The sequence below is a fragment of the Leptosomus discolor genome, chromosome 19, assembly GCF_034619465.1.
Source record: "Leptosomus discolor isolate bLepDis1 chromosome 19, bLepDis1.hap2, whole genome shotgun sequence".
Classification (NCBI taxonomy): Eukaryota; Metazoa; Chordata; class Aves; order Leptosomiformes; family Leptosomidae; genus Leptosomus; species Leptosomus discolor.
In genome coordinates, this window is record NC_141409.1 from 8,304,244 (window position 1) to 8,326,048 (window position 21,805).

Here is a 21,805-nt window from a genome sequence, read left to right on the forward strand (position 1 = left end):
GTCAGAGATGGACTGGAAAGCTCTCAATGGCAAGTCCCCAAACAGGAGAGACACCTCAGCTGTCCCATGATGACAGCCTGACGTCCAGACTACAGAGATGGACAGACCTGGTGCAATTTCCAGGAAGCCTGTTCACTGTGGTCTCCAAACCACCACATCCCTCCTGGCTCAGACCTCACCACTGGTGCCAAGGTTTGCTGGCTGCTGGTGCCTGTTGTTCTCTGGTTACAGATCCCCTCTGAGGCTCTCCGACAAACCAGGAGCATGAAGAAGCACTGCCGTCCTTTAGCCTTCACTGTCAAACTGCCTGGTGCTCTTCTCTTGCCTTGCAACCAGCTGTTAAGTGCTGAGCCCAGCACCACAACCTCCACAACCCTCCAAGGGCAGCCAGACCTGGCCTGTCTGAACAAATGGGGAAACCACTGCAGCAGCAACTAGTTGCTTTTTCCTGGTCAACCTACTTGTTCCTCAACGCCAACTGCTAAAGCCGATTAAAACCAGGCAGAGATTTTGATTCAAGCATGAGTTAGAGACAGAGGAGCAGAATAACAGAGTCACAAGTCAGAATAACTGCTTTGCATGACTAATTTTAGTGACCTGTATTTATGGCTCTTCCACAGGAGATGGGTGAAGGAGCAGGGTGTTTAGTTTTGCAAACCCCAAGCCAAGCTCAGCCTCTGATCGTAGTCCAACCCAAAACCTATGGAGCACTTTTAAATCCTCTTTCACCTAAGGGTCCCAAAGCGTTGGATGGGGATGTCTGCTTAATAACACCACCACCTTATGTACTTTGGATGAAATACAAGCCACTCGCCACATCAGAGCCCGTGACCGGATTGAGGGCACAGCGTTACTCATGCCCTATAATCCTCCCCCGCCATGTAAGCATAGTGTTTTCTTTTCTCATCAAGTTCAAGTTTCATCCCTTTCACACAGTTTTTATACCTAAATTATTATTTGCAACAGAATTCAAGTTTTAAAGACAGGATATGGGCTCAAATTTTCCTATCATTTCTTGTTCTCTCAATGAGAGCTATTGCTACACAGAGCGGACAGGCTCACATGAGAGCTTCTCCACTCCAGCTGTTTCCAAGCCAGCCTGGAGAACAAAACCAGGAAGCGGGTCCCCGACTCAGACTGGAGCCCAGTGAAAGCCAAACAGGAACAGTCTCCAGTTTCACATTCTGGTCTCGATTTAAAAAAGAAGGGAAAAAAACAAAGGCAGGATTGAGGCGGGTGAAATCCAACACTCACAGCATCCCCATCTTACCAATGAGGAACCTACAGCACAAGGTTTAATTCTCTTTCTCGCAAATTTATTGCCGTACATGATGGTAATGCTTGATAATTACATGTGTCAAGTCCACTGTCCAAACTGTTAAAATTAAATTACTTCCTGGGACAATAAGTTCCATCATGAAACATAGTTTGAATTAAGATGATAGTAATAATCATTTTATGGGATCTCCTTCCCCTCTTCTTCATGTCATGGAGAGACACGTGGGGGACTACGAAGAACAGATGATGTGATTTACTCAGAGTGGCTCAGAGCTGGGTGACAGCACCTTGGCTTGACCCCCGGAGTCTGAATGCAGTCCCCAGATCTAATCACTAAACCACAGAGGATGTCTGCACCAGGAGTGTTTAGTTTACAAGTCAAAACAGAGGCTAACTGCCAGCATGCAAGTGCAACCCGATAGCCCGATGATAGTCCGTCCACTGGGTCTATCACTACCACTTCATACATTATTCATCTCGATCTTGCACAACACAGGCCTTGAAATCAGAACCCAGAGGCAATTAGGCAGGAGCAGAGCCTGCTCTGCAGCAGTGAGGGATGAAAAGGCGAGGCTGGTAGAACACCGGCCCAGCACCCTGCTTTGCTTTCCTGAGTTCCTGCCCTGAGGGTACCTCGCTCAGCGGCCAGCCCAGGTGGATTTGCATGGTCCATAGGTGGCTGTTGCTTATTTGCACCTGGCACTGGGTGGTACCATTAGACCCTGAGCTGCTGTATCTTCTTGCCCTGCAACAGCAGACATGCAAACCAGTCCGTAGATCACCCACCTGAGCCCCCGTGTCCTTGCAGCACTGCTATTTAAACTCTTGACAGCAATTTTCTCCAAGCTATACCTTAACCTCTTCAATCCTGGCACCAAAACCTACATGAGCTTGGAGCGTGTCTATGCCATGAAAGGCCATTTTTGAAATGGAGACCCGTTAAGATCACGCAGCTACGGATTAAAAACCTGTTCTCCTCAAGGCCTGTCGCTATGGCAGTTCTTGGCATCTCCCATTGAGATGAACAGAAACCTCTAATTTTTTCCAAAGCCAAAGGGCCGCCTCCCTCCATCCCTTCTCCCTCTGGAGCACCCAGTGGTCTGCGGAGGAGCAGAGCCAGTTTGGCTGCCGGGCCCTTAAATAACTCCCTATGCTTGTGTCCTAGGTTACAGTGTAAAATGTGCCAAAAGGAAAAAAGTATTCTATTACCATCTTCAGGAGCTGTTGAGACCAGGTGGGGCGGTGCTCCCTGCCTCCCCCCTCTGGACTATCTTCTGTTAATGGGCACAGCAATGCCTTATCGCCTGACCCATGGATAACTCGCTCCTGGACTATCTCCTGTTAATGGCCCATCAAGGAACTGCCTCACGACTCCCCATCCCACTGTGAGATGCTCCACCCGGGGGGGGAAGGAGCCAAGCAGTCCATGCCAAATAAAAATTGAGATCTCGAACACCCTAGCAGCCTTCTTCCACTGGATTCCCAGAGGAGTTTTTCCCCCACTGGAGTTCCAGAGGACAAGAGCTACCCACCTACCACTGGACCTTCGGAGGAAGACCAGACCCTTTTACCTGATCGCTGCTTCAACAGCACTACATCCATCGCTTCAGGAGGACTGCAGCCAGCATCTTATCGGACTGCTACTGCCACCCTAACAGGGTGTCAGGTTGTATTCCTGACTCTGTCAGTGTAAACCAGTGGGTCGTTTGTTTTTCCCTGCCTTGTGTTATATATATATATATATATATATATTAGTAAAGAACTGTTATTCCTATTCCCCATATCTTTGCCTGAAGGCCCGTTAATTTCAAAATTATAATAATTTGGAGGGAAGGGGGTTGCACTTTCCATTTCAAGGGAGGCTCCTGCCTTCCTCCGCAGACGCCTGTCTTTCAAACCAAGACAGCTTGCTCTGAAAAAAACCTTCTCCATCCATCATGGCTTGAGGGTATGACTGAAAGATCAAACAGGTTTCAGCACCAGGTCTCACCCTGTGAAGAGCAGAGAAGTGCCCTGCCAGCTTGTCACCTTGCACTTATCTATATAAAACATCACCTTTCAAGGAAGTTCCCACAGGAGGCAAGAAATGTGAGACAGCAACTTCCCTCACCCACACCAACACTGTAGATCAAGCACGGCTTTAAATACCTCCTCTCCTCTACCTTTCACTCCTATCCCTACCAGGTAACATGACCTGTGCTGCTCCACCCGCTGAAAACCACTTGATCTCAGATTAAAAATCATATTTGTCTCCCTCTGCAGAGACTGTCAGCGATCCTCACGGCCAAAGGGCATCAGCAGCACTGATAAACCTTGCTTGATCCTCAGCTGCTCTGGGCAGGTCCCGTACCAGTGTAGACCAGGTAAAGCTCTGGTCTGGATCACCATTGCATCCAAACACTGTAAGGTCCTCAGGGCTGGTTATTCCTTCTGCTTGTACAGCACAGTGAGACTCTGGTTCTCTGACTGCAACGCAGGCTCAGGCAAAGGGGCTTTAAGGTCGGGCATCTGGATGGGGAATCCTTTTCTCTTGTTGAAAACTGCATTTTCTAGAGACAGCAACCAGAACAAAATAAACCTACGAGTACATCAGAACTTATGAGCTTGGACAATCATAGCAATTATTGCACACGGGCAGATTTATTTGGACAGGTATAAGATGTTCCACTTCACCCAAATCCCAAGCTCATCCGTACCTTTCCTTGTTGGACTGTCCCTCTTCACACAGCCCAGCAGCTCACACTGACTCAAGGGATGCTGGGATTTTGTACCCCAGACAAGGATTTTTAAGCCTGCCCAAGGCAAATCATGGATCAAGCTCTCGAGTAAAGACTTGAAATACAGAACAGAATTGCTAAACTCTTTCCTGTGAACTACCATGTTAAGAAGAACTTTCATCATCTGCAAACCTCAAATTTTCCTACCTGCAAGAGAAGGATGACAGTCTCTTAACTCCCTGGGTGTTGCTAGGATTAGACAATGTTTGCTCAACATTAATGTAGATTTTGGTGTCTTGTGTTATTGTTACTGTCACATCCTAGAAAGGTCAACGAACACATTCCAGTGACTCAGACCTTTCCACAGTGTTAGCGTAGTCCTCAGAGCTTAACCAGGCTCTGTATTTGGATAAAGCCCACTGCAATCCCACCCTTAAAAGATCTCATTGTACGTCAGAGTGACAGCCCTTTCCTGTGACTGCCTCATCTCTATGTTTAGAATAAGGGGCACTTTGAAGATGATGCTGAAATTGAAGCAGGGAAAGAAAACAAACGCAAACCACACTTACGGGGCCATGGGGGGTTGGGAAAGGGTAAAAATAAACCAAACTCCGAAAAACTCGAAGCATTAGAGTGTCTAGCCAGAGTCAGAAGGCAGGGAGAGAAGATGTGTGTTTAGGTAGAAATTAAACTGAACATAGGGAAAAATGAGTCTGCCACTTCATCTCCAATTAGAAACCTCCAGCGAGAATCTCTTGCCAGCCCAGCACACCGTGTAAAACAGCAGTCGTGTTACCAAACTTCTTTCGTAAAGCTCTTGGAAATATTGAGGACCTTACATTCTTCAACAAAAATACAGACTTTTTCTGGGAAAAGCATTGATTCATTAGCCCCACAATTCTTACCTGGAAGCACGAACTCAAGGCAACACCGGTTCCTAGCACCCTGTCCCCTGGCTGGAGACATTCTGTTTCTTGGCTCACCAGCCAACTGTGAGGTATGCTGCCTCGTGACCAGAAAGCCATGCTAACCAGCCGTATCCCAAATTCTCTAGGCTCTCTGCCATGGAGCTGCAAGCCCGAAGTCCTGAGAATGCTGACTTAACACCAACAACGTACAAATCAAACTGTGGGTCGGTGACGGAAAAATTCAACACATCGAAAGCAGAGTAAGGCCAGGCGAAGCTCTCATGTCAGACTCTCTTCTCTCCACATCCTCGGCCTTAAGTATTCCACCTCTGCATCCCTTATCTCTCCCTTTGCAGCACACCCACTGCCCTATCACAACAGCTTTAGCACGCTGAATTACTCACTGCAAACATCCCATATCCTCCAGCTCACACCACTGCTCCCCAAATCCCTACCTGCCTTCTTCCCACAGTCCCCCCTGACATCCTCAGCTCTCCCACACCCTCACTTTCACACCACATCACTTCCACTGCTGAGCCACACCGCAAATCACAGATACCCCAAGCCAACTATTGCACACCGAACACTTTTTGAAAGTTCTTCTCTGCTACAAATTTTCAGTGCCTTCAGCTTGTGGCAGCTGATTCAAGATGACCCGCTGCTGGCTGACCACCATCCCCCGCTATGCTGGTCAGGAGGGCAACGCTAATACGTGACAGGATGCCAAATCTGTGCCCAGGGCACAGGAGGGCGCTGGGATGGAAGGACAACGTGCTCATCAGCACAACACAACAGGCAACAAGACGTTGCACTGTGGACTGTGTGTTGTGGGGTCTGTGCTCCACTTGGAGCTCCCAGACAGCTGTTCACGGAAATTGCCATCAATGTCAGCCCCACCACCGCTATTAGACATCTCATCCATGTCCGGGCCCAGCTTGAACCCATTTAACTTGTAAGGGATAATGAGATAACAGCATGACATGTTGCAGCTGAAGGTTATTTAAGCACCCATCTGGTACCTGTTATGCAGCATACATCCTATTGTTGTATAGGAAATATATGCCACCTCCCTCCCACATGGGAAGGAGAAGATCTATAGATGTGTCCCATGCTACTCCTTTTTGCATAGATGAGGTAATTCTCCTTCTCTGTGCTGTTTCTAGCATATCACTCTGCGTTTCCTATCCGTGTTTCGGGAGATGCAGTCCCTTCCAGGCTGGTGAGACCTTGTGAAAGGGCACAAGACCACAATGAAAAATGTACTAGGCACATCTCATGGCTGCCTTCACACATCAGTCAGAAGAGGCTCCACACCATCCAGGTTTGAAAGGGTGGACCATAAACCATGAAACTTTGAAAGACACAACTTGGCACTACACTTTATTCCGGAGACATTCAGGGTGACAATCAATTTCAGTGTTGATGGGACCACACCCCGTTTCTACAGAGGAACAGTGAAATATCTGCTGAAGCTGTGAGGTGAGCAACACAACCTGCTTGCTTGCACCTTTCAGATGTACAGACAAGAGAACCTGCAGATGCCAGCTAAACAGCTTAATTTCTTTATTCAAACCCTCCATCTTCCTTTGTAGGATGACTTTGGCTGTTCTCAGTTCCCTGCTGAAATTGCCTGTGAGGCTCGTGCTGTCCGTGAACCTTCAGCAGCCATGAGGGCCGGGTTGTGTGGTACCCCAAGAAATCACGTTTCATAACACAAGTGGTCAGCTCCGCAGATTTGTACTCCTCTCTCTTCTGTTTTTCTCAGGTATGACAGTTTTCTGCAAAAGTTCTTCTACCCTGTAAATCCCCGACTAAAACCTTTGTCTGACACCCCATCTAGCGTTCAGCACAAACAAATGCAGAGGACCGGTGCATCAAGGAAACGGAGTTGACTGGAAAATTCCCAGCATTTCTGCAGCGGTATTAAACCACCTTTGTAAAATTAGCATTTGAGTTGTCTCCAAGAGAGCTCTGGCAGAGACCAGGCAACATGGAAACCTGCATATGCCACTGCCAGTTCCTTCCCCTGGCCTCTACACTGCCTTCGGGTGTCCTAAGGGAGCGATGGCAGCTGGAAAGCCCAGCAAGCCCTGCTCCTCAGGTGTTAGCTCCTTGGCAGCCAACCCTGGGGCTTTGAGGACACCCCTCTGTAGGGGAGTTATCTGGGCAAACCACCTTGGAACAACGAGCCAAGAATCTTGAGCTGTGCCCACCTCAAGACTCAACGGCAGCTGACAGCAAGGACTCCCTCAAAATAGAGAGCAACAGGGCTTCCCAGGCGCTCAGTGGTCGGCAGCACAGGGTACTCGTTTCAAGAGAGATGTCAAATCTTGAGCATGTATTTTGAATATTAAATAATGCTGCTCAGTGTTTTTCCAATGAGATTTTAAAAATAAAATGAGAATTACTTAAAAGCGCTATTCACATTTTTTTTTCATTTAAAAAAAAGTGCATGCTGAGAAAACGAAAGCTGTTTCACTGTCTGTCCTTCCCCTTTGCAAACACACTTTTTCACGGCGTGGGGATCATGATGTTTTCAGAACAAAATATCTGCTCTGAGAACTTGGTTTTAATAAAGCAGCTTTCTGACACATTCAGTCCTGTGAGTTGCAGAGCTCCAGCCACTGCTACGGAAATCTTTGGGCTCTGCAATGTGCACCTAGGTGCACAACCCACTCTGAACTAAGCCCAAAACAAGCATCACTATGTTCTTGCTTAATCACCAGACCAATTAGCACCTTGGCCAAGATGCAGGGAGGTTCCAGTCCTGCTCCCCTCAGAGCTGGGATTGTTCTGATGAAACTATCCTTCTACCCATGAGGCAATACCCTGTTCACCACACTTTTGGTTCTCAAGAAGCAATGTGAGAAGTCTGTTAACTTATTAACACCTCCAGCTTAAAGGAGGCTTGGCTTCCATTCTCTTGAGCAGCCTCAGGCCCCACGCTCCAGGAACTAATTCTGCAATTCTGGTTGACTTTCCTTCCCCACTGAACCAGACCGGCTTTCAGTTCTCACTATGAAGCTTCTGAATGCTGTTGTATTCTTCATTCTTGTGCCCACTTTGATGCCAGCTTTGAACCCTCTCAGCACTTCAGTTGCCATGGGGAGTGATGCTGTCGCTTGGCAGCTCCTCTCCCCTCACTCCTGGCTCAAATGCAGTCTCCTGGAGTGCACTCCTCAGGTAAGGCAGTGACAATAGCACCTTGAGCCAAGCTGTCAGTGGGACCAGCTGATGGTCCTTCCCAGGGCGGTAAGGGCTTCCTTTTAACGTCAGCCCCCTTTGGGGTGGTTGTGGAAAGATAAGAGTTACTGCCCACAGTGGGTCTAGAAGGCAAAGGCTTTACTAACCTAAAATTCCTTATCCCACAAGTGGTCATGGACCCTGCTCCTCATGGCAGTACTGGAGAGTTTTCCTTGTTGGTGTCTTGGTTTATAGTGGCAGAAGCAGGCAAAATTTTGGAAGTGAATTCAAGGCTGAGAGCTGGCGAAATAATCTCACATCTTCTCGAGAAGGACACCCCAGCGGTATCCCACACCCCGGCTGGTGGTTGCCTGTAATACACGTCAAACGAGCAGCAATTAGTGGTAGTTCCAGATTCAAAACACGCTGCTGCGCTTCCCTGAGACAAGCAGGCTGGCAGTCCTCGGCCAAGAGCTGTTTCGACCTGCTTGCGGGGAACTAGCGCATGGTCTGAGAAAGAGCTTACGCCACCTTTTAACCAAAAACCCGTGATCCTGCACCTGGAAATCCCCCTTCCCTTCATCAAGGAATTACAAATATTGCTTCAGTTCAGCGCTGGGCCACAGACTTCAAAACCAATCCTCAGCTGTTGGAGACCTGTGTGCCTCCAGGCACTTGCGCAGGTGTCTCGCACAAAACCCCAGTGGGGTGGAGAGGGGGGACAGGGACAGGAGATGGGGCCTCGGTGCCTCTGAGGGGTGATGGTAGGGACGGGGCCTGGCTCACTCTGAGGGGACCCAGGGCGCCCAGCTCGCCCCGAGGCGACTGAGGCGCCGAGGACTCCCCGAGCCTCCCCATCCCGCTGCCATAAGCTGCTAATGTCGTCACCACCCCACCTCTACGTCACGGCCCGCGAACGTCATCAAGCAGGGCAGCGACTGCCGCCCGTGCCCTTCACAAAGATGGCGGCGGCGGCTACGGGCGGGACGGCGGTTAGCCCGCCCGCAGCCGGCGGCGGGCGGAAGTGGGGTCGCGCGCTGGAGACGCCATGCCGCGGGCTGTCGGTTTGCTCTGGCTGCTGCTGCCGGGGCTGGCGGCGCTGGAGCCGCTCAGCGTGGGCCTGGCCATCGGCGTCGCCTCGGCCCTCACCGGCTACTTGTCCCACCCCAGCTTCTACTGCAGCTACGTGGAGTGCTGCCCCAGCGCCGGGCAGCGCCTCAACGCCACCGGTACGGCGGGGAGCGGGGGGGACGCCGGACGGCGCTGGGCTCCCCAGCCCTGCCCTGGAGCTCGGCCGGTAACCGGTCACTGCCCGGGGCAGCCCCCCCGGTGTGTTTGGCAGCAGCCGTGCCGTGCTGAGCCACGCGCCCCGTAGTGGCCGTGCCAGCCTTGCCCGGTGCGAGGCCGGTGGCCAGCCGCCGTTGGTGGCCGCGCCGGGTTCGCCCGGCGGCCAGCGCCCGTTGGTGGCCGCGCCGGGTTCGCCCGGCGGCCAGCGCCCGTTGGTGGCCGCGCCGGGTTCGCCCGGCGGCAAGCCCCCGTTGGTGGCCGCGCCAAGCTCGCTCGGCGGCCAGCCCCCGTTGGTGGCCACGGCGACACTGAGCTCTCCCTCTCCCTGCAGCGCTGAAGGCGCAGCTGGACACAAAGCTCTTCGGGCAGCACCTGGCCAAGGACGTGGTGCTGAAGGCGGTGATGGGCTTCAGCAACAACCCCAGCCCCAAGAAGCCGCTGACGCTCTCGCTCCACGGCTGGGCTGGCACCGGCAAGAACTTCCTCAGCCAGATCCTGGCGGAGCACGTCCACCGCGCCGGCCTGCGCAGCAAGTTTGTCCATCTCTTCTTGGCCACCCTGCACTTCCCCCACCACGACCAAGTCAAGCTCTACAAGGTGAGGAGGGACACAAGGTAATCCAGTCACCCCGAGTCCCAAACCGCCCTAGTACGGGGGTTTGGCTGCGTGTGCTGCGCATGTGCCCTGACATGCCTGACCACTGGGATGGGTACAGCTGGGTGTTTCCAAAGTTGGTGCTTGGGAGAGGTGGAGGGGGAAACGCATGCAGAAAGCGAAAAGAGAAAGGCACCAAAATGCCAAGAAATCCAAAGTGAAAGCAGTTTCCTAGCGCTGTCCTCTCACTGATGCCATCTGCTGATTTCTGCAGCACTTGCTGGTCAGAAAGAATCCCGTCATTAAAGCTTCGCGTGCTGGTTGGCTGGGATGGGGGTAACTTTCTTCATAACAGCCCCTGCGGGGCCATGTTTTGTGTTTGAGGCTGAAACAGGTTTGATAACGCACCAGTGTTTTGGCTGTTAGGGAATAGTGCTTGCACAGCCTCAAAGCTTGGGTTTCTTCCAAGGTCAGGTCGGATGGGGCTCTGAGCAACCTGGTGTAGATAAAGATGTCCCTGCTCACTGCAGGGGGGGGTGGACTAGATGACCTGTAAAGATCCCTTCCAGCCCAAAACGTTCTGTGGTTCCCCCATTAAATTAAATTAAATTCATTGTCTGTGTTAAAGGGATCAGTCACAGAGTTTATGGTCCTCTCTTCAGGGAAAAGTACAACAACAGACGTCCCTAGGGTCTGTCCCATACGAGCATCTTGCAGTACACCCAGAAGAGACCTTGGGTTTCAGTGTTTTTCAACCTCTTGTTCCAGGAACAACTGCAGAACTGGATTCGGGGCAACGTCAGTGCCTGTCCCCACTCGGTCTTCATTTTTGATGAGATGGACAAAATGCACCCAGGTCTCATTGATGCCATCAAGCCATTCTTAGACTATTACGAGCAGGTTGATGGGGTCTCCTACAGGAAAGCCATCTTCATCTTCCTCAGGTCTGTAGCACCTATTTCAGCCATTTTGAGATACTGAGATAAATCTGTGTTTATGATGATAATGATGTTCCTAGGAGAACAGCAGAAGAACCGCTCTGGAGTGAAGACCCTCTCTGTAAAGACAGAGGGGAGCACTGTGAGCTCTTGCGTGGCCTGTGGCTGTAGTGGAGCAGGTCTGATGCCATGCAGCAGACCATCGCAGCGTGCTGAGCTCATGAGCCTGGCCCAGAGCCCAGACCATATGAGAGTTCATAGTTTGGGGAAGTTCTCTGGGATGGGCGCACCGTGTCCTGGGTCTGGCTGGCATGGAGGTAACTGTCTTCACAGTTTGGTGCTGTGTTTTGGATTCGTGGCTAGAACAGCGCTGATAACACAGCAATGTTTTGGCTGTTCCTGGATGGTGCTTGCAAAGCACCCGTGCTGCACCCAGCGAGCAGGCTGGGGTGGGCAAGGGGATGGGAGGGGACACAGCTGGGACAGCTGACCCAAACTGGCCAGGGGAATACTCAATGCCATGTAATGTCATGCTCAGCAATAAAAAACGGGGTAGAGAAAGAAGGGGAGGGTCAGCTTTCAAGGTGATGGTTCTTTGGAGGCTGCCTGGGTGTTGGTCTGGCTGTGGCGGTGGTAAGTCATTTCTTTAGTCTTCCTTGGGTTTTTTTTTTTCTTCCTCTTTTCATAACCTATTAAACTGTCTTTCTCTTGACCCCCAAGTCTTCTCACTTTTGTTCTCCCTGTTTTCTCCTTCCAGCCTGCTGAGCAGGAGGGAGTAAGCAAGCGGCTGTGTAGGTGCTTGACTGCTGGCTGGGCTCAACCCACTGCACACTGATGGCTATTTAAAGAACTGGAGACCTTCCCTAAATTTTGGCTTACAGGTTTCTGTTTTGGTGATTTGTTTGACATCAAAAAGATTAGTACTACGTGTGACCGGCTAAAAAAGAAATTGTGGTTCAGTTGTGTCTGTATTCACCACTGTACGTTTTCCTTTTATGAATAGCAATGCAGGTGGTGACTTAATTAATAAAGCAGCTCTTGACTTCTGGACAAGTGGAAAGCACAGGGAAGAGATTCAGCTGAAGGACCTGGAGCCCATGCTGTCTGTAGGAGTCTTCAATAACAAGAATAGTAAGTCCCTTTCTCCACAAAATGGGAAATTCATTTCACTTCGTATCACAGGGTTCATCTCTGCAATCTGCCCCGCAGCCTACCTTGACCCTGCCCTGCTTCCTGTGACCCCACCTTCCTACGGTGCCCTGGCCCCGTGCCCCGCTGTCCCTGCGCTCCAGTGTCCTGCCCTGCCCTCGCGACAGAGTTTTCAGCCCAGCAGTTGCTCTGCGTGCACGCTGAAGGGCAGCAGTGACGACTGCGAGGTCCCGTCAGTCTGATCCATCCAGCTCACCTGCCTGCTGGTCTGAGACAAACGCCTTTGTGGCCTGTGGGTCCGATCTGTAACGGGTCTGCCTGAGCTGCAGCCCTCACCGTGCTGTGCAGTGGCAGCTGATAACACACCAGCGTTTTGGCTGCTGCTGAGCTGGGCTCACCCAGCATCAAGGCTGTTTCCCCAACATTTCCCCCGTAGGCTGGGGGTGGGTAAAAACTTGGGAGGGGATAGAGCCAGGAGAGCTGACCCAGACTGACCAAAGGGATATTCCATCCCACATGACGTCTGCTCATCAATGCAAGCTGGGGAAACCAGGAAGAAAGGGGGGACATTCGTTTTGCGTTTGACATGCAGAGCAACCGCTATGCGTACCAGAGCCCTGCTTCCCAGAAAGGGGCTGGACATCGCCTGCTGATGGGAAGCAGAGAATAAGATCTTTTGTTTTGCTTTTGCTTCTGCACGCTGCTGTTTGCTTCATTAAACTGACTTTATCTGACCCACATGCCTGTTATATTTTCTCTCCCCTGTCCAGCTGAGGGGGTGAGAGTGATAGAGCGGCTTTGGTGGGCACCTGGCATCTGGCCAGGGCCAAACCACCACACTATCTTACACAGGCTCAAGTTTAGAGGAGCTCCTTCCTATCATTTTTTTTTTTTTCTCCAATTCCTCCAGGTGGACTGTGGCACAGCAGCCTCATCGACAGGAACCTCATTGACTACTTCGTCCCCTTCCTGCCCCTGGAGCACAAGCACGTGAAGATGTGCGTCAGGGCTGAAATGATAGCCCGTGGCTACGAGGTCGATGAGGAGGTTGTTCAAGCAGTGGTTGACGAGATGACGTTCTTCCCAAAAGAACAGCAAATCTACTCTGATAAAGGCTGCAAGACTGTACAGGCCAAGCTGGATATTCACGAAGACGCCACGATGAGAGATATGAAAGCCTAAGGGCTGATCACCCTTCAGGGCTCCAAAGCACTTTCAGAGCCTTTGGAAATCTGTGTATTTGCACTTCAGCTTTTTTACTGTTGCAGGGAGTATGGTGAGAACACCAGAGTGAGCTGTGGGGGCTTTTGAACTTTTTTATTTTTTTAACTTAACATCCCAGTGTTCATCTTGGAACTGGCTGGTATCCAAATGTTGCCCCCTTTATTTTTCTTTTAACCTACAGAGAATTTCTGAGCGTGACACACATATAGGACTGGATACAGCCTCTCCTGCTTTATTCTTCCAAGTGCTGCGATTATTAATTATTGAATTCCTCTTTCCACAAAAACTGGACTAGAGCAAAGGAGAACAGAGGAATTCTTCCTTGTACACAGTCTCGTTCAGGGGCTAGTGAAATGGAGGGATGTGTGGCGTGTTCAGGACTATGATAGTGTCTGCAAGCGTGGATACCTCCATGTGTTGCAGTAAGAAGATGGAATCGTGGAAGGCCACCTGTCCTCACAGCAGATTGATGGTGTTGTGGCTTCTACAAACAAGCATCAGCTATTCAGGGACAGGAGGACATGATTATAGTTTGTCTGAGCTGTGGCATCATACCACATCTCCTGCTACAGTAATACGGAAAGTCATGATGAGCTCTGGGAAATCTGTTACTAAATAGTAGAGAAGGGGCGGGGGGGAAGTAACTACTTGCCCATTCTTCTCTGGGAAAAAAGAAATTGTAAAAGAAAGTTTACATTCTCCTAAGGGGGAAGTGAATTTGTGTGGCAACGCAAGGTCTTAAGCAGAGGGACCCAACTGAGGGAGCTGACAGTTTACAACACACGAGACCACTCTCCTGTTCTTAATCAGAAAAATCCTCTCAGGAGGAGTTGACTGTTACAGCTTGTCAGGTTAACCTGCATGTGGGCTCCTGGGCCTGAAGTCTGCAAGACCTTTAGTCGTCCCTCCCAGCTGCACCCAAGTCTAGGAGTGGGTAATACTACTCTCACCTTGCTTGGAAGACACTTTCATGGCAGAAGTTATTTTTAATAGTGTATTTTTATACTGAAGGGTAAGCAACAGCAGCACAAAGCTCTTCCTAGAGAGCCATAGAGAAGGGAGTATGGGAAATGGGAGTAATCAATGATCCCACACCTCACTAGATGTTTTATAGTAGCTTTTAATGTTAAGGAATGTCTGTGGGGAAGGTGGGTGAGGAGTTATGAAGCTGGGAAAGATTGATTTAACCTTCACCCACTGGTAAGGCTGGGGTTTAAAACTCTCTATAGAAAGCTTTAATTCTTTCACCATCCATCACTTGTGGATCAGATATTGTACTGCAAGACAGAAGTGCCTCTCACTTGGTTGACTGTAATGTGTTTTTTAAACTGGTATGAGGGATTGTACTCTTTTTGTGCTGCAGCATCTACTCCCTCACTTGTACTTAAACTTGCTTTAAGATGTGATGCCTCAACATTATTATGTTAATTGAAACTTTAACAGAGAGCTTAACGTAAGTGCTAAGCTTTATTTATGCTAAATTGAAAAGTGTCAATTGCCTTTTATAACCCCCACGTGGAGTTTGTCAAATGTTGGCAAACTGTTAGTGCTGATGCAATCTCCGGCGCCAAATGCTAGCCAGCCATTAACCTTGGGACATTGGACTGTGGCTTTCCCCTGTAATGTTGTCCCTGCTAGCTGACTTACTCATAGGTGTATATGCTGCATCCAGTTTGTTACTCCAAATACAAAACATTTGTGCAATTTCAAAACACTAAATATTACTACTGTACTGCAGTTGGAATAAATCTTAAGTCACTTTCCTCTTTTGGTTTAGTAATTTTCAGCTCTAGGAAAGTACTAGTTTTCGACCAGCTGCACTGCAGCTTTCTGCTAATTTGCTTATCTATTGTTATAAACACATTTTTAAGAATAAAGGAAGCTTAAGGAGCCTGTTGACATTAAAACATGTTGAGTCATCCAAGAGCACGGGAAGGAATTCGGCAGTTAAACACAGCTCAGTAGAAACAAACACCTATGAAAAAGCCTTCATCTCTGCTCTGCTTCATAGTTACTAACAGCTCTCTCCTGCCCTGCGGCCAGGCACTGCAGGACAAATATGCCTCAGGCAGCTTGTTTAACCATTGCTCCTCTCTGTGCTGCCATTCAAGGTGGCTCTTCACCTCTCCTCTAGCTGGCACAGGCACGACAGGACTACGGGCTTTCAACATACCTCCGTGGGCCAGAGCATCTGCCGCCTCTCAAGCTCTGAAAAAAGCCAGCGTGTAAATAACGGCCCAACCGAAGTGAGGTACAGCTGTTGGCAACAACCGCACCTCACTGAACAGTCAGTGTCCGTGCTGGGGTGACCCCGTGCCGGGCGGTCACGATGCCCAAGGAAGCTCGTTACGGAGCGTAGGTGGGAAGCAGGAGCTGCCTCGTTCACCGGGACTTTGCACCGTGCCTGTGCCGCTCCGCACGGTGATGGCTGGCTGGGGCAGCCCGGGGCGTCGGGCAGGCAAAGCTCCAGGGCCAGGCTGCCTTTTTCTGTCCATGGAGCGGCGCTTCCTACATCCCTGGATTTTAACCATAGTCTCTAATTTTATTAGCACAGCATGAGATCTTGGAACATTTCCTGCAGAAAAAAAAAAGGTTGAATTAAAGCAGCAATTGCTTGTACTGGACTGCGGTAAGAACAAAATGCAGTCTCGGTGACCGCTCAGCTACCCTCACCTGGCCCCTGGAGAAACAGTCCAGTTGCCTGTTCCAGTTTCAAGTGGCCTATTAAAAAGAATAATGGCCAAAAGCACCCAGGCACAGCAAGAAAGAGGGAGTGAGGACCTCAGCTTTGAAACCAGGCAGGCTAAAGGGGAAGAGTAACAACAGGATTGGAAGGACTGACTCTAAAAGTGATTTCAGGCACACATTTTTTACCCAGACGGAGATGCTCCTGCTATATTCAAGAAGAGAAGAAAGATCAGAGGCAGTCTCCACCCTTTGAACATCATTTCTACACCCTCCAGAGCCATCTAGGGCTATGAGATAATGAAAGACTTGCTACCAGTGCATGTCAAATGCTAGCACCGATGCTGCAACGGCACACAAAGCAGAACTAAGGGTATTTAGTGCTGGAAGAGCCACAGTACTGCTTGGTTGAACTGTTTCTTTCAATGAGAAGGTACCAGACAGCAGTAAAAGTTTATTATTTTCACATCTGCTTTTTTCCATTAGCCAGCCATTTGCTATAATCAGAAGGTCAAAGAAACAGATGAATACCCGAGTTCAAAGCACTCATTTGCTGACAAACACTAGGACTGATAACTTGCATATTACATAACTTCAGAGCAGAACTAGACAGTTGCGAGTCTTACTGGCCCTTTTTTTTCCCTCTTGCAGAGAAAAATTCAAGATGCTGCCACTGAAAATGTGGGTGGCTTCAATCGGAGGCTGCAGGGCGTTGGGTCAGTGGTACCACAGTGGGAGGAGATGAGAAGCAGGATTTTAACTAGTCTCTAGAAGACACGTTCATCCTTATGACACTGTTGAGCACATACACATCTAGAAAGTCTGCCTCTACAAAACCTGTGCGGGTGTAATTAGCACTGCTGGTCTAGAAGCGCAGCTTCCACTCCAAACTTTGTTTCCCTTTCACCAGGTAGCACAGACACATCTCCTCATATCTATTCCCTTTCAGCTCAAGAAAGGAGATGCCTGTATTCACGCACAGCTGAACCCTTCAGCCAGAAACACAACACGCTGTTCCTCAACAGGTAAGTTTGTGCAAAATTAACATCAAATCACTCAATGCAAAGAACAGGAGGTAGCTGAGAAATACATACCCGATGAGAAAAGTTTATTTTGAATAGAAACTGGAATGAAAAAAAAAAAAAGCCTCTGCAGTGCTCACATTTAGAAACAAGTCTGACACACTTCACAGTAACTTCAGTTGACGCATTTCACATTTTTTTTCAAATGCCTTTGGATCTGTCTTCATCCCTGCCTCAAAGGCATACAGTATCGCAGGGAGATGAAAAAGGGAAAACCCAGAAAGATGGCCCCTGAATTCTACAAGTAGGTGAAGAGGAGAAACCTCTTTTCCATTTCCTTGGTGTAAAATTTAAACTGTACTTGTTTCCCACCAAGTTACACCCTTCCCATGAAGCTGACTCACCAGTCAGAAAGCACACTTTTACAGTTCTCTGCCTCCTGAGATCACTCCTGGGAGAGCACACTATAGGCAACTTTACATGTAAAAAAATAACCAAGAATTAAAAAAAATAACCAAGAATTTGGCATCAGCTTCACTGATGTGGCAGTCAGGATTTTAACTCACTTCCCTGTAATATCACGTCTGCCCTACGAACACTATTCACACCAAAGAGTTTCATATTCTTGACTTGACACACAGGAGACCAAGTTATACCACTGTTTTGAAAAAGACAGTGGTACTGCATGATGTTGCATAGAAGACTCTGGATTATTTTTTTTTAAATTACAGAATCCCCCCCTTATCTTTACTAGAGCCAAGCTGTTCAAGGAGAAGAGACAGATACCCTACTTTTAATGCAATTATAGGCATATTCCCACACAAGCCCAATGATGGCCTTCACAGACACAGGAACTTTGATTAAAATTCTCAATATTGTCTAGAGATCATCCACATCAAACCAAAATCCAATTAAAATCAGGTCATAGTCTCAGTCCTTCTATACATACCAACAGTCTGCCAAACAGTTCAGACTATCAACGCACCATCGGAGAGGAAGGACTCTTCAGCACAGTCAGACACAGACCCCGCACTCACAACGCAGCTCGTTCTTACCGTGACAACACAAGCTGAAGTACTTGGGAGCCGTGACTAGTGACAGAATAAAAATGCAGAGGCACTGCCACTTATTTATGCACCAGTTAAAAAATAATGTTCCTTTCTTTTAAAAGTGCTTAAAAATGAAATGTCCCAGGTTCTCCACTTTGTGATTAAGTTAAATTTGCTTCTTGGCAGGTTGTAGCAATAAAGTGTTAGAAGTCATAGTAATAATCCAGCTTTGCATCCACAGTTTTACATCCTTTGTCTGAATAAATTCTCTCCTCTCTGGGGAAGTAGGTCATCTCGTCAGCTATTCTGGTTAAAATCTCTTCATCCACAGCATAGCCACGCGATTCAATCTCAACCCTGATGCACATTTTCACATGTTTGTATTCCAGAGGCAAGAAGGGAACAAAGTAGTCAATGAGATTTCTGTCAATCAAGGTGCTGTGCCAAAATCCACCTACAAAGGGAAAGAGAAGGGGTTTGTTACTACTCCTCCAGTTAAACACTACCATGGGTTGAATGCAAGCAAGGGGCATATCACAACCCTCTGCTACACACCAGTAAGAATTCACTCGTGGTTTTAGGGCCCTATAAAGTACAAGTAAGTGCAAATACAAGCCCCTTCTCATGGTACTTCATGCATAAAGTTCTAGAAAGGCACATGAATGTGTCCTTTAGCCCATCAGTATGTCAGTGAATGCACACTGTAGACTTCCCCCAACACACACAACGCAACGGAGAGCAGACATGCTGGTAGCCAAGGTGAACACAGAGCTCCTTAACCTTCATTTCCTCTCAAAAGCTGACTTGTAGGCCCCAAAACTGCACCTCCAGCCAAAAACCGGAGGCCACATCAAAGTAGAAACCACAGCTGTAAAGATCCAGCTAAATGCAGCCCACCCCTTTTGTGGAACTTTTACCACCTCAAAAGCAACCACAGGTTTACTCACTGTTTTTGTTATTGAAGACGGACACAGACAGTGCGTTCTGGACATCTGTGAGCTGTATATCTTCCCTTGTCCTCCCGTTTCTCCAGAAATCCAGTGCCACCTCTGTTATCTTTTCAGCTCCTGCATTGCTAAGTAAAGAGAAAACAAAGATTGGAGCTGGAGGTAGTTTCAAAAGGCACTGAGCGTACAGAACAGCAGACCTGAGAAGCCACTTCTTACCTGAGGAACATGAAGATGGCTTGTCGGTAAGACACCCCATCCAGAAGCTCATAGTAGTCCAGGAATGGCTTGATGGAGTCAATCAGTCCTGCATGCATTTTATCCATTTCATCAAATATGAAGAGCGATCTGGGACAGATGCTCACGTTTCCCCGAATCCATGACTGCAGCTGGTCCTGAGTGGCATAAAAATAAAAGATGCTGAAAGAGTTTGCGTGGAAAAGACAGAAAACAGCACTTCTGCTTGTTGACCTTTGTCCTGAAAGGGTAATTTCAGTTGTGTCATTTCCATAGCTTTGGCTTCTTGACTAAAACATGCTTAAAAGCCGTAAATAAAAACTTCAACAAAATTTCGTGTTGGTTTAAGACACCGAGAGACAGGATGGGACAAGCAGGAGATATTCTTGTAAACACAGCAAAAAGGAAAGTGCACAGCAGGACAAAGGATTGGTACCACCAAGGAACAGCAACACAAAGCAAAGCCCTGACAAGTAAGAGGACTACTTTTGGCAGCACTTTGGTCTAATCATCCTTAGGTGTCAAAGCTACAAACAATATTAAATTTGCTACCTGAACAGCCCCAGTGAGAAACTGCATCTGCAGTCACCGGCAGGAGTAGAGACAGAATTCAGTTCTCTGTGTTTTAATCATTCAGAAGTTAAATGAAGACAATTACAAGCCCTTCTTAAAACACACTATTGTTCAGAAGGGCTAACGCTTTATTGTATGTAAAGACTCTCTCACTTAAGTGTTACAAGATTAATAACGAAGTAATTGGGAAGAAAAGATTGATCTGCTGGCAGATGAATGAGAAGTAACTGTTCTGACCATTTTCAGCGATTCATCTTTTTTTTATATTCACTGTTTAGTCAGTCCCTGAACTGCAGGGGCAGCACAGGAAGGTGGCACTGGGTGTATTGTGGCGAAGCAGCGACAGTTCCTCCTGCTGCTGTGGGCAGCAAGTTGCCCAAGTGTGTTTACCTTGAAACAAAAGCAAAAAAGGATCCATTTTATTTTAAAACATCTCAGTTGCAAGAAGGGGAAAACTAAGCTGCAGAAGAGGAAACAAGTATTTCCTCAATTTAGAAATCACGTTTGCAGACCATTCCGTTCCCATTTTTAACACATACAAACTGAATATAATCAGTCAGTACTACAAAAGACAGCGGTACTCATTCAAACTCTGCTGTTAAAGTCAGAACAAAAAAGCCCAGAAAACATGCATCGGAGCTACTGCTCCACCTGCCTACAAAACTGCGCTGACACTTAGCAAACTAGCAGAGCAATTCCAAATACATTTATCTGTATGTACCTTTCTGACAACAAAGTATTTTGTGGTTTTGTTTTACAGCTGGGAAATAGATGCATAGAAAAACTAAATAACCTGAAAACTGAAAAGTACACCCATGCCTCAGAGAGCAAGCTTCAGCTCGCGATGGTACCTGACACACTTGGAGGTCACCAGGTGGTTCCCCAGAGCCATGAACTATTAGGTTTTTTGCAGTGCCCATCAGTGTATTGCCTAACCACAGAAACCTGCTGAACCATGCTCATCCTTAGGTCAGTCACATCTCTAAGCAAAGTGCAGAATGAAAATTAACCACATCATTCTTCCCTAAAGAGAGGCTAAAAACACATGCAAAAACCTTTACATTCATGAGAAAACCAGTCCTGATGGACGTTAGGATTTACCCAGTTCTGTACAGAAGATTTTAAAACTGGCACATCTAAGTTTTACCACATAAAATAACATCTAGGTTTCTAGTACTGATTGTGCCACAGCATTTATAACTCAATACAGCAGAGCTGTGCCACACCACCACGGGTTCCACAGCACACTCTTACCTTATAGAGATTGATGCTGTGAGCGTGAGGAAAGTGTAAAGTTGCCACGAACTGATGGACATATTTACTGTGCAGACCTCTTTTATAAATGCTTTCGGCGACTATCTTACTGACAAAGTTTTTGCCTGTTCCAGTCCACCCGTGAAAGGAAAGGGCCAGAGGCTTTTTGGCGTTGCTGTTGTTCAAGAAGCCCTTCACGGCCTTTACAACCACCTTGCTCACCAGGTGCTGCCCGAACAGCCTCCTGTCCAAATTCTCCTGCAGACCTGGACGGAGAGACCACACCTTCAACAGCGAGGGGGAGACACGGGCAGGGGATCCCGCCGGTTCTGCCTCCTTCAAGGAGGCTCCAGCACCCACCCCGGCGCGAAGGCTGGCAGCCCCAGGCCAGGGCACGAAGGGCCGGCCCAGCTGAGGCAGCGCCCTGCGGCCCACGCAGGCCCCACAGGTCCTGCCCCGCACCCGGGGCCTCTGCACCCCGCAACGCCCTCCTGCCACCCCCGCGACGTCCCCTCAGCACCGCCTCAGCCCGCCCCGGCCCCGCACCGGCGGCGGCGCGCTGGTCCTGCCGCTGGAGACAGCACTCCTTGAAGTAGCAGTAGAGCCGCGGGTAGGAGATGATGCCGGTCAGGGCCGAGGCGGCGGCGCCCGCGATCGCCAGCCCCAGGCTGATGGGCTCCACGGCGCTCGCCGGCCTGAGGAGCGGCAGCAGCGCCAGCCCCAGGGCCGCCCGCAGCGCGCCCCGCCGCAGCTTCATGGC

The 21,805-nt window shown here is 48.8% G+C and overlaps 2 protein-coding genes across 2 annotated transcripts; one reads left to right on the forward strand and one right to left on the reverse strand.

Annotated features, from left to right (window-relative positions):
- Window positions 1–9,134: 9,134 nt before the first annotated feature.
- Window positions 9,135–13,236, forward strand: TOR1B (torsin family 1 member B). Its single transcript, XM_086475939.1, has 5 exons — window positions 9,135–9,315; window positions 9,705–9,970; window positions 10,736–10,911; window positions 11,909–12,036; window positions 12,965–13,236. The coding sequence occupies exons 1-5, from the start codon at window positions 9,135–9,137 to the stop codon at window positions 13,234–13,236; spliced, it is 1,023 nt and encodes a 340-aa protein (XP_086332065.1).
- A 4,513-nt stretch (window positions 13,237–17,749) lies between these two features.
- LOC104350288 (torsin-1A) lies at window positions 17,750–21,802 on the reverse strand. The gene is made up of 5 exons (XM_086475565.1): window positions 21,592–21,802; window positions 21,046–21,311; window positions 19,201–19,376; window positions 18,982–19,109; window positions 17,750–18,488 (listed from the first exon to the last, which is right to left on the reverse strand). Exons 1-5 carry the CDS (start codon window positions 21,800–21,802, stop codon window positions 18,238–18,240), a joined length of 1,032 nt encoding a protein of 343 aa, XP_086331691.1. The 3' UTR covers window positions 17,750–18,237.
- Window positions 21,803–21,805: the final 3 nt, after the last annotated feature.